The sequence below is a fragment of the Podarcis liolepis genome (genome assembly GCF_965112155.1).
Source record: "Podarcis liolepis genome assembly, chromosome: 8".
NCBI lineage: Eukaryota > Metazoa > Chordata > Lepidosauria > Squamata > Lacertidae > Podarcis > Podarcis liolepis.
Genome location: NC_139560.1, coordinates 60,160,027 through 60,172,619, shown reverse-complemented (window position 1 = coordinate 60,172,619; position 12,593 = coordinate 60,160,027). Strand labels below are relative to the sequence as shown.

The 12,593-nt window shown below is 40.9% G+C and overlaps 1 protein-coding gene across 4 annotated transcripts; it reads right to left on the bottom strand.

The window, feature by feature from the left end:
- Window positions 1-125: 125 nt before the first annotated feature.
- Window positions 126-11,988, bottom strand: SIRT5 (sirtuin 5). Of its 4 annotated transcripts, none has more exons than XM_083519667.1 (9): window positions 11,836-11,988; window positions 8,651-8,782; window positions 7,084-7,217; window positions 5,502-5,727; window positions 4,258-4,345; window positions 3,617-3,670; window positions 3,329-3,446; window positions 2,165-2,280; window positions 126-1,822 (listed from the first exon to the last, which is right to left on the bottom strand). In XM_083519667.1, exons 2-9 carry the CDS (start codon window positions 8,763-8,765, stop codon window positions 1,747-1,749), a joined length of 927 nt encoding a protein of 308 aa, XP_083375793.1. In that variant the 5' UTR covers window positions 8,766-8,782; window positions 11,836-11,988; the 3' UTR covers window positions 126-1,746. The 4 variants fall into 4 exon arrangements, with proteins under 4 accessions (XP_083375793.1, XP_083375791.1, XP_083375794.1 ...); XM_083519665.1 differs by lacking the exon at window positions 11,836-11,988 and adding an exon at window positions 11,012-11,222; XM_083519668.1 differs by lacking the exon at window positions 11,836-11,988 and adding an exon at window positions 10,794-11,127.
- Between the last annotated feature and the right edge of the window lie 605 nt (window positions 11,989-12,593).

Genomic DNA, 12,593 nt, shown 5'->3' with positions numbered 1-12,593 from the left:
CAGTCACAGCTACGCTTAAAGCTTGGATTCCACCTCTGGACAGGGAAAATGCAGAAAGAGGTGAAAGGGGCAGTCTGAGTTCCATACGCAGCAACCAAGGGATTTAGTCAATTAGATACCAGTGATTCTGTTTTCGGATTAATACATAGTTTATTTTCTTTTGTGAACAGTACAAATCACATAATTTCCCCTCGCATTGTTAGGGCATAAGGCGTCTGCGCAGCAGAAACCACTCCATTTCTGATCTGCTGCCAAAGATTCCAATATCCAGAATGCAACTGCGCTTAGGCACTAGCCCAAAGAAACGTGGCAAAAGCATATACTAAAACAACACAAGCCTATCCATGCTTACCCAAATGTAAATTCCATTGTGTTTGCTCCCATATAACCATGTAGAATGCTGCCATGTAGCTTTCGATGCACCAAGCTGCCATCTAACATTTCTTCAACATGATTGTTCTAAGATTGAGGGTGGTGCACATCTTTGAGCACCAAACTGGCATGAATGCACCATGTGCAAGGCTATACTCCTTTCTCATTCTGGCAGATGGTGCCAGCATAAGCCCTGCTGGCTTCCCCTTCTAGGCCGTTTGTTTATGGGGGTTGGGGGATGTTAGCTTAAACTGACTTCAAATTTTGAGAGAGCTTATATTCCTTGTAGCTCCAGAAACTTTGCTCATGACAAAGCCTCTTACAATTGATGGATAATGATAATATATGTGAAGCACACTGATTACTCCAAAATTCTTCTATATATTATATATTAATATTAAATTTAAAAAAGAAAACTGCAGACCCATATTATAATCAAAAAGTTGGAAGTTCTGTTTCACAGTAACTCAGCATTGCGTTCTATTCCATTTCCCAGTTACTGATGTTTTATCATAGTTGAGAGGAAGTGCAGACATGGTTAGTGTGGTATCTACTTCAGCACTAATTATATAATGAGATCTGCTAATACATATTGATGTTTTGATAGGAAAACTGCTTTGGAACAAAACAGACAAAGCATTGGTTTATCTTATCTTAGTGACTTAGAACAGTAGACAAAACAAGTAAAAGACTAATAAAACAAACCCACAGATACATTCATACAAGTCCAAGAGCGAGAAGAAATTAAGCATGTATACATTGCACATGGATGCTGCTACCTATGTTCCTTTAATTGTTTTCTCATACTGATCACCACAAAGAAATGTACACCATCCTGGAAGTAAACCTTTTTAGAGGATTGCACTGCTTCATGAAAAAAACCACCTTGTTTACCATTTTCCTACAAAAACTGGAGTATAGGCTATATGAAAAGCTGTCATTTGCCCCATTTGCTTACTCTTACCTTTCTCAGAATTTTACAGTTGGTTTATAAAATTGTTTTGTGTAGTCACAAAGAAGTGTAAGGTCATGATGAGGTCCCTCCCCATTATGATTTGCCAAATATGTAGTCTAATATTTCAGGGCACAAATGTCTTCTTTTGAACTGTTGGCATTTTATGCTCTCATTTCACATAAATTGTTTTTGTCTAACAAAAATATAACTGCTTATCCAATGTCCTTGACCATGACAACTCTTTTGCTTTGCTCATTCTTGTAACCAACTGGAAAATCGTGATCTATTTTCTTCACTGTCACCCTTAAATCCTATTGCTCACTTGCAGGCATGATGTTTTCTACAAGTCCCACGTTTCTCTTATGCTTGCACCCTGCTGAATGAGCAGCTGGGTTTTTTCCTGTGTTGCTGATAAATGTTCATGAGATTATCTCAGTTTCATGGCGTGCAAGTGCTGGGGGCAGCGTGGTTCCACAGGGACCTGAGAAATGAAACCTGAAACAGAATCAGGATATAAATAGTATTTAATCAAATATAATTGTACTTCGGCAAATAATTCCAAAACCCTAACCCTAAACAAATATCAGAACATTGTTAGTCCTTTTACCTATCCCCCCTTCCATAAACCAGTAAATCTTTTACATTTGTTTGATATCCCATTTATTTCTATGGAGTTTAAGAAGTTTAATGGCAAATTTGCTGGTCTGCAGATTAGGCTGCAAGTGAGAAAATTGCATTGCCTTTGCTAGCAAACATTTTAGATACAGCAGGTTTTACATTTTAATTGATTCTGCAGATAATGGCATTTACTAGTTCTAAAGAATATTAGGGTGCTACCTGAACCTATCTGTGGCCGGGGTGCTTTGCATGTTGAATTCTGCAACTGCCACTCCTCTGGCAGATACCTGGGGAGCAAACATAGCAGCAGGATATACTATAGAGGACGTTCCAACCTGAGAAAGAGAAGAAAATGCAGTGGTTCATAAGCATTAACCTAGCTGCCCAAAACTTTGGCTTGTTGCAGCTATCACATTTTTTCAACCATCATTGGGAGCGCCCTACATTTTTCAACATTAATCATACTATAGCTTGAGGACTGCATTGATCTTTTAAAAAAAGGGTTTGTAAACCAGCTGCGGGACGCTGGTGGCGCTGTGGTCTAAACCACAGAGCCTAGGGCCTGCCGATCAGAAGGTTGGCGGTTCGAATCCCCGTGACGGGGTGAGCTCCTGTTGTTCCTGCCCACCTAGCAGTTTGAAAGCACGTCAAGTGCAAGTAGATAAATAAGTACCGCTCCGGCATGAAAGTAAACGGCGTTTCCTTGCACTGCTCTAGTTCGCCAGAAGAGGCTTAGTCATGCTGGCCACATGACCCAGAAGCTGTCTGCGGACAAACGCCAGCTCCCTCAGCCTATAGAGTGAGATAAGGGCCACAACCCCAGAGTCGTCCGCGACTGGACCTAATGGTCAGGGGTACCTTTACCTATGACTACTATTACACCATTGCAGACATATCTGGTTGGATCAAAGATTAGCACAGTTTAGGATGTTTCTGTGCGCCCTTAAAATAAGTATTGTGGGTAATGTAAAATAAGTTATACATATGCCACTGAAAGCCACTGGTATGTGATAACCTGCCAATTCTACTGGAAACTGTAAATTTCAAAATATGACAAGAGCCTCAATGCAAAGGGAACTTCACATTTATTGGTAATTAATTTCCTTTTGTAATCACCACAAGTTTAAACTCTGTTGAAGCTTGTTATTTTAATGAATGCTTTAAAAAGATCTGACCATTCGTTGACAATATTTGAGCCATCAACTGAACAACTCAATTGGGCCACTCAAATGCCCAACCTTGTGCTATGTGAAAATATTGACATTTCATGTCTGTTATATTTGACAGTTAACTTCATGAATCCTTTCCTGGGAAGCATGAGCCGATACTAAGTTATAGGCTCTAACAAATTAAAGACAAAGAAACAGACCAAAAATCACTTACCACCAAACAAAGATCACAAATCTCAAGTTCTTTTTCAACCTCTGTAAGAATATCAGAATCCAAAGTTTCTCCGAACCATACAACGTGAGGGCGCAAGAGGCCGTTGCATTCTTCACATCTGCCAAGAAAAATTATGGAGATATATGTTAGACTGCCACAAAGCTGGGAAGAAAGCAAAGCAATTAAAAATCTTCATCTAGTTTATTACAAATTCTGCTGCAATATGTTAAGTAACAGAGCATCTCCTTTGCATGCAATTTTTGAATGCTTCAGCAGCTCAGCACTCACCGAGGAAGATCTTCTACAGGAATCTGGCTGTCCTCAGCATCTGGATCTGGAGCACTATAAATGCAAATAAAGATTGTGAACATTGCAAGTGTAATCATCATCATCATCACATGGGGTGGAACTCAATGTCATGCTCTTCCAATTCTTTTTTCTGTGCAAGCACCACAGCTTGTGAAATAGAACAACCCCCCTCTCCTGCCCCCCTGCACTGTTCTGGGGGTTCTCCCAACCTTCCAAGAGCCAATTTTGAGGGGCACGCAAAGCCCCATAAGCAAGCAGAAATAATTGTTCAAGGCTTCTGCTGATGGGCCTGGTTAGGTAAATCCTGCTCATCAAGTGGGATTCAATGCTGGTCCTACTCAGAGCAGACTACTTAAACTCTATTACTGGGATCCAGACTGGTGTGAAAGGCAGCTCTACTCTTGAGCAGGACAGGAGCTTTTAATCATTCCCTTTAAGCATCAGCCCCTCACCTGCAGGGGGAAAAACCCCTTCCAAAGGTTGAAGGGCCCTCTGGATCAGTACCCTATGAAGTATGCAGTATCTTACCTACTGAATGTTCACCTAATCTGACAGGAGAAAATGTCTACATTGGGAGCCAACAGACACAAACTGTAGGTAACACAGCACAGATCCATTACCCTTTCCCATCCAAAGCAGGACAGATTGGACTCTTGTGATTTGCTGTCACAGTTCCACAACTGGTGCATCGGGTTTTGAATAAGCTACCTGTAAATAACATTCCCATATTTTAAACATGGACTTCACAGTTGATAATACAAAACTTCTAACACATCATACCAGCAGTGTGATTCTCATACCTCTTACAAGAACTGAAAATTGCCTAATTCAGCACTTTGAGCCTGGAAGAATATTATATATTTATTAGTGAAACAACCTACTGGCTAGCCAAAGGAGACTACTGAAATGTTTACGCAACAGGAGCTGCAAAAAGACAAGCCAAAATAAATAAAATATCATAGGTTAATAATTTTCACCATTTCCCAAGTAACTATTTGTTCTTCTGACTACTTGTCATACACACAGATATTCTATAATTCTACAAAGTACATAGTCAACAGCAGATTTAGTAAGGCTACTTTTCTAGCTTCTAAAAATCATGCATTGTAGAAGCACTAAACAAACTTCTTAAAAGAAGTGAATTAAATACTACAGCCAGAATCTGCAGAATCCCATTCCTAAAGCAGGGGCACTGCTATTTTTCCCTTTCTGATGGAGCCCCTTGAATGACCTCCATCCTTCAAGAATAGCTCAATCAGACAAAGGATGTTTCACTGGGAAAGGGAAACACCTCAACATGCTAGTACAGGCATAGGCAAACTCGGCCCTCCAGATGTTTTGGGACTACAACTCCCATCATCCCTAGCTAACAGGACCCTGATTTGTTTACTAATTAAGTTCCTACCCTCTATGGTAATTTCTAATGTGCCTTTCAAGGCTGATTTACACATTATACAGGAGAACTATTATTGAATTTCCCAGTGTTTTCTTTTTTAATGAAATGCAGCCATGCAATTTCCCAATTTGATTAAAGCAACATTTCTGCTTAATACTTCCTCCAACACAACAAATATTGTTTCCCAATCAAAACCCCTCCTCTGCTTTTAATTCAGTAAAGGAAAAATACAGGTGCAATTCTTCTCTATCACATGTTTACCCTCAGTCTTCCAGCTGCAATTAAGCAAGTTCCATCTTGTGCATGCCTTCAAAGAAACCTGAGAAAGGAACTGGGAGGGAAAATGTCCCATCATAGCTAATTCTCAGGTCTTTAATTTCCATGTCTTTATGATTGGAAATATCAACAAACATCTTATAAAGGATAGCTGAATGGGATATCTGTAACACACTGCTGGGGATTCCTTACCATGGATTTCTAAGAGGTGCTTTGTTCCTGCTTTTCTGTGGAGCTCATCAATGTTCTGCGTGATAACCACAACACTCCTTCCTTGCTTGCTTAGCCTGGCCTCACACTCTGCTATGGCAGTGTGTGCAGGGTTTGGATGTTTACTCATCATAAGCTCTCTACGGTAATGGTAGAATTCCCACACCCTAGAGGGATTCCTTGCAAAAGCCTCTGGAGTAGCCAGTTCCTGTGGGGTAGAGGGGGAGGAATCATTTGTTGCTTTGTCAATAGAACACCCATACCTGATCATAAAGCCTCACATTCATTTGCAAGCAGCCATAAGCACAATATTTGGCATTTATATACTGTGTTTCAGTGTGTTCAGTACTTCACAGACAACAATGGAGTAATCTAGATTGAGGTAAGTCTTTTGGGTGGTATTAAATTAAGTTATACTCGGAGAAAACTCACTGAAATTAACAGACCTAACTTAGTTGTGTTCATTAATTTCATTGAATCTACTCAAGGGTAAAACTTAGATGAATGTCACCCTTTATTTGTTTTATATCACATGCAATAACAAAGCAGAAACTCAATTGAACAATATAAAACACGGGATCAGAACTGAGAAGCCAATCAATAGGGCTTTCATACAATGCAACATTTAGATCAGAGTGTCACTATAACACTGAAATGCATTCAGCTTCACAAAATCCCCTCGTTTTTCTGCCACTGTAAATATAACCACTTTGTACAGTAACTACTTTGTCTTTTATCTAACATGCCAACCAAAATCAATCCCTAGCTTGGCCAGTATAAAGACTGCCAGTTTCTATTAATTTCTGCTCACTGCCTATCTGGAAATCTGTGTGTATTGTTTAAGGCGTGGGACCGATTTGGACCGCAGTCAGACTTTACATTCTTAAAAATGGGTTGTAGCCAATTGTTTCTTTATCCCAGAATCCTAGATGTATAACCTGATATCTAGCAGGAACACCTAGCACAGAGCTTTCTAAACTGTGCGTCGCAACACATTAGTGTATTGGCTGCAGTGTGTAGATGTGTCCCACGAACGCTCCCTGTATTCTTATAGTAAAGCTGAATTACTGTGTCACAAAATGATGCATGTCTAAAAAGTGTGTCACCAATATGAAGTTTGAAAAGCTCTGACCTAGCAGATACTTATTTAGCCTGAAATCACCATTTTGGAACCAAGTCTACAAGATGACTTTATAGCTACAATATCCAACCTTAACTAAGCCATAGTTTGGTTTACCATGTTGTGCAAACCAGGCCAGTATCTCCGAGCCTTAACTACCTCCTAGGGTTGTTGTGAGGATGAAATGAGGAAGGAAAGGACCATACACAATACCTTGGGCTCCCTGACGAAAAGGAGAGAAATAAACGTTTTAATAAACAAATAAAACTATGTCCTTACATTCCCTCAAAGCTACTAGGGTTGCAGTCCTATGCTTGTTTGGGAGCAAACCTCATTAAACTCAGCAGGGTTTAGTTATGAGTAAATATGTGTAGAATTGCACTTAAAGGCTATTAAGTAGCAGTATTTAGCATCCTGGGGGGGAAACGGGTCAGTAGCACACACCTGAGCTTGCCATTTCCTCCAGTAGCCCCCTGCACCTCGGAAGGTCGGAACACCACTCTCAGCACTGACACCAGCCCCTGTAATAATAGCTATATGCTTTGCTTTAGCAAATACTTCTCGAAAATCAGCCATACCTTTAAAAAAAAGAGAAGATGAAAAAGTCAGATTTATTTCTAAATGACACATTTTAAGCACATACAAAAGCTATTTTTTATCTGAAAGTGGAAAACCAAAGTTTGAAACTCCTCAGCTTTAAAGATGTCTGGAATGCATGACCTGGACAAAACAGTCTCTCTGAGCTTGACTAGTTTTGCCTGTGCTTAAATTTTGTATCTTAAAACTTCTGCAGACCATAATCAGAAGACATGTCTGACACAAAATTATGTTTACATGTTGACCCTGGAAACATTTAAGAGTTTGATGAGTCCTAAAATGGAGGGTTTTTTTAAAAAGCAAAACTGTAGGGCATGAATAATTTCATTCATGATGCAACTCGGTGTACCGAAGTATATACCCTATTGATCTTTAAAGGTTAGCCAGTTCATGATTAAAAAATTAAATAAAATGGAATGTACGCTTTGCTTTATGAGGCCTCCATTTCAGCTCATTAAGGAATCTTACATAGCAAAACTAGAAAGTGCTTAGAAACAAGACCTGACCTGCTGATATTCAAAACTGAAGTACTTGGTTATACAGACTCTTGTCTAAACATAACAGAATACAACTTCTCATTTTATTTAAGGTATTTAAATGTAAAAAATAAGTTTAAAAAATGAAAGTTGTACGGGTGAGCTCCTTTGTGTGGATCTAACTATTTTAACTGATTTATTCTTGTAAAATTAATGATGCCTTCTTAGGATCACAAGTTAGTGGCCTTCTGGGATATCACCTATTATGATTGCATTTCTATATTCATGGCTAACACAATGCAGTACAGTTTTAAGAAAAGCAGCAGGACCACAAATTATGTTGAACCATAAAAGCAAGACCAATCTCAAATGGATTTAGAAATAAAGAATTAGCAACTTACAGAATTTCCAGACATTGAAAAAAGTAAGCTGTCTCACATTGGTAATATCCTGTTGCATATTATGAGGAACACAAATATTCTTCCTCCTCCATCTTTTTAATTTTTTTGTTATTAAATCTAGCTGGGCTCTAAAACCAGAAGAAAGCCCAGCTGTTGGGAAATATTTGTAAGGGAGAATTTTTCCTTTTACAGAGTCTCCCTTACAATTACTCCCTTTTTCCACAGACGGACTTGAGGCACACACATTTGTAAAGACAGCATGCAGTTCTACTCTTAAACAGGAAGGTGAATAGATGTCTCCTTAAATTTAATAAGCTACATTTTTAAAAATAGGAGTAATTAAACAAATCTCATCATCTGTACAATCATCTTCACCAACACAGCTCTCCAAACCAAGTGATTCAAATGGAAGGTTTCAAACTTTTAAGATTTCAAGATTCATTATTTACAACAGGAACAAAAATAATCAGTTCACAGAAATCATATTGTGTGTGGACACGAAAACAAATATACAGCATGGGCAGAATCTTATCTTACTTGAACTTGGTCGGGCCATTTCAAAGCACGTCCTTTGTTTCTTGGAAGAAGCAGGTTTCAGTCCACAATATACTTGAGAAACCAGCCTTCTTGTGGTAAAGTGGAAAAGATTCATCAGGATTCCTTACAGTCCTAACATGGAAGAAAGTTAAATTAAAAAATCTGAATGTATTTGACAAGACAGCAAAGGAAACTCCATCTGCTGTCTGCCTCTGGAGTTATCTGGGACCCCCCTTCCATTGTGATTAGTGTCCTGCTTCCTCATTGGGTTGTTTAAATACTTGCCACTGTGCTCAGAAAGAGAGAGCTATTTCTGCAATACACTTTAGCTTAACAGCTGGAGACTTAGCTGAGGGAAGATTCTAACAGGAAGGCCAGCATGAGTGGTAGAAGAGCAACACTCATGGTACTGACAACTTCTTTAGGGCTAGAATGGGAAGAAAGAAGACTACCTACACTTCTGTGTGTCTGTTGCTAGTTGCAATTGCTGCAAAATTGAAGAATGTGGACTTTGAATTGCAGGCCATAGCAGAAAGGCTCTGTTCTTTAACCTAGCCTTTGACAACAGTGGGGCCAAATTAACGTTTTGTCCGCGAGTTCTTTAATCAATTTCACTGTGGGGCATGGATTAAACAAAGTATATGAGATGATTCCCAAGTGCTTTTCTACAACACTTTACAGTGTGTATTTTATCTTCACTGGGACTATTAAAATTCCATTGTAAACAGGAATTCTCTTCTAGTCCTAAACTGCCTGTGTAAGCAAAGTTTTTAATTACATATACCTTTCAACTGGATATTCTCCAGCCATATTTGCCACATTTCACAGAAACTAAGAGTTGCAATTTCCCCATCCTGATTGATTCACATACAAAAACTCTACCAGGCTTCCTAACCTGATGTTCCCCTATCCCAGGAGTGAGCTGCCTTGTTCTGGAAAACCTTGTCTATTGTCTGAAGGCAATACTATTATGTACTGATTTATACAAGCTGCTAGAACATTTTAAAAACTATTAGTTGAGCCATGCAGGTCTCTCTAGGCTAGGCAAATTGGATCAAAACAAACTCTGAAGGTTTGCTTGCTACAAAGATCTCCGGCTAATGATACTTAGGATGCCAACTAGCATATAACAGATGAAAACAGTTTCACCATATTTAATAAAGTCTCATTCACCAGGACATGGACATTTCTGCTCTCAAAACATTACGTACCAAGTACAGAGCACTTTTAACAGTAGCCAGGTTAAATCCCAAACAGTTTGTTTCAGGTCTAGGGTGGGGTGGGGGGAGGTACGTGGCAGAGGCTGGGGGCGGGCATATTCTGGAGGTGAAACAATGCCATCAGAAGCCAAGTAAGCCTGAATCTACTTAGCATCTGGATGGGAAACCACCTGAAATATTTGGAAGGCAGGATATAAAAACATAACGCTGCTAAGAAAAAAGAGAGCAATACCTGGAGATCCATGTTAGCACTGGTATGCTTGCCTCTGAAACTGGACCACAAAGACCTATGCTGAAATCCAGTCTTAACTGACTATCTGTCGGGTTGGGAAAAACTCTATTTTGTACCTGTGCTAGTTTCCTTAGCTACATACACAAAACAGAAGTAACAGCACCTGGATCTGGTTTCTTTAGCTACATACACAAAACAGAAGTAACAGCACCTGGATCTGCAGAGCCAAGCCTAGGAAGCCCTTTTTATTTTTACATAAGCGCCCCTTTAAATTTAGGATCTATGCAGCTGATGGACCCCTTTCGATGTAAAATGAGGAGAGGGGGTAAGGGGGGGGACACAACGAGAAGCACCATGCCTTTTATTAGAGCAACTTCTGTTCCTGATGAAAGAGTGAAGGAAGAGGCCTGGGGAAACACCCCCCCCCCCCGCCACACATTCCAACTTGAATAAAATATGGGGGGGGGGGAGGAAGGACAGGTAAGTCCCACCCCACATAATCGATTACATGACGTTGCACACACACACTATTGGAATGGCAATGCCCATCAACTTTAGGGGTGGGCAGCCCCCTCAAATATTAGGGGGGGCGTAGGGACCTCAGTCCCTAGGGAGTATAGGCTCCTATACTCACAATGTGTGTGTATATATATACAAACACACACACGTATATACATACAAATACACATACACTTCCTGGTGGCTTCCGTGAATATCGGGGCGAGGAAACGTTTTCTCCCATGTGTTTCCTCCGCCCTGAAGGTTACTAAGGAACGGAGGGGAAAGGCGCGAGGCCCGCCGTCGCCACGGAGGGAAAGGCAGCTGGCCGAGGAAAGCAGCCGAGAAGCCGCTCTCCGAGGGCCTGAGACCCTCACCTGCGCCCCTCGCCCTCGGCCCGCCGCTACTCACCACCGCCAGCACCGCAACCCAGCCGCCCGCCTCGTGAGGTCCCGCCCCGCCAGGCCGAGCAGCAGGAACAGGAGCGGCGGCGACGGGCGAGGCGAGGCGAAGGAGCGGCCTCCGAGGGGCGCGAGGAGAGAGGCCTGCGTGGAGCCCAGCACGTCGCCCTCTCCCGGCTCCGGGCCTGATGAGAGGTTACTATGGTGCCCGAGGCGTCGGGCGCTGTGGAGGCAAAGCCCACCCGCCCCCTCTTCTTCATTGGCACGTATAGGGTTGCATTTGAAATCGCGTTAGAACTCGCTCCCAGAGGCTTTTGAAATCGATGTGTTTTAGAGTTTAAAAAACACGTTTCACAATTATGTTGGAAACAAGCACATTGTTATTATTAATCCTTCTTTGTATACCGCGCAGGTCTCGAGGCGGTTGCAACATAAAATCACAATATAGAAACCAACGAAATGCGTAATTAAAGTAAAAACAAGAAACAAGTCAATGAATAAACCACTCCCCAGCACATTTTTAAAGTCACAACCCAAAAGGCCTGGTTAAAGATCTGAAAGTGTATGCAAATATAGGGATTCATATTGCTTAGCTCAATACTGAAAGATTTGCAGCCCGAATGTGTTGGTGAGCTGTTTACAATACATATAAACCATTAAATTATTGGGGGGGGGGTTTAAAAACAGGTATTAAACATATGATTAAAATCAACAATAGCTATAACTTCTACATGTGTGGGTAGACTAAACAAAAATGTTTAAAGTGGGCACGTAAAAGATTACAGTGAAGATGCCTGCCTGATAACAATCCAGAAGCGCTGCCAAACTCCGTACCTGCTGCTTCAGGGGGTGTGCAACTCCATCCAGGGCAGGCAGTGGACCAATTTCTCTCACATGGGAACCACTCTCCCATAGTGCCTGTCTTGTTAGGATTCAAGCTCAGTTTATCTTCTTCATCCCACCTCCATGGATGTGGCCACCATAAGCCGCTTCTGGCGCAACAGAACACCGAAACCAGAGCAGCACACGGAAATACCATTTACCTTCTTGCCAGAGCGATACCTATTTATCTACTTGCACTTTTTTGTGTGCTTTCGAACTGCTAGGTTGGCACACAGCTGTCAACGTTTCCCTTTTTTAAAGGGAAATTCCCTTATTCCAAATAGGATTCCTCGCAAGAAAAGGGAAAAGTTGACAGCTATGGTTGGCAGGAGCTGGGACTGAGCAACGGGGTCCCGTCATGGGGATTCGAACCACTGACCTTCTGATCGGCAAGCCCAAGAGGCTCAGTGGTTTTTATTATTTTTTACTTTTTGAAATATGGCAACCCTAATTTAGGGGTATTAGGTTACCAGACACCATCTAGTTGAAATGAATCTGCATTAGTCTTAGATAAACACAGCTAAAGAAACAGACTCAATAGTTTCAAGGACAGTGGAACATTGTTTGGCTTCTGCTGTCCCATAGCTGCAAATTGTCAACTTTTGCATGAAAAGAAAAAAATGAAGAGGAAGAAGTTCACAAAGTCTGTAAACTCTGCATTAGAATTTGTTGTGACATTATTTTTGAATTTTTAAATGGTCATATCTATT

What these genes read in the sequence shown, in the direction of transcription:
- SIRT5 (XM_083519667.1), bottom strand. Translation starts at nt 8,765, where the DNA reads ATGAATCTTTTCCACTTTACCACAAGAAGGCTGGTTTCTCAAGTATAT. An exon ending in CCTGCTTTGGATGGGAAAGG is followed by an intron (nt 3,671 to 4,257) that starts GTAATGGATCTG and finishes TTGCATTTATAG; the next exon opens with TGCTCCAGATCCAGATGCTG. An exon ending in CCTGTAGAAGATCTTCCTCG is followed by an intron (nt 3,447 to 3,616) that starts GTGAGTGCTGAG and finishes TTTTCTTGGCAG; the next exon opens with ATGTGAAGAATGCAACGGCC.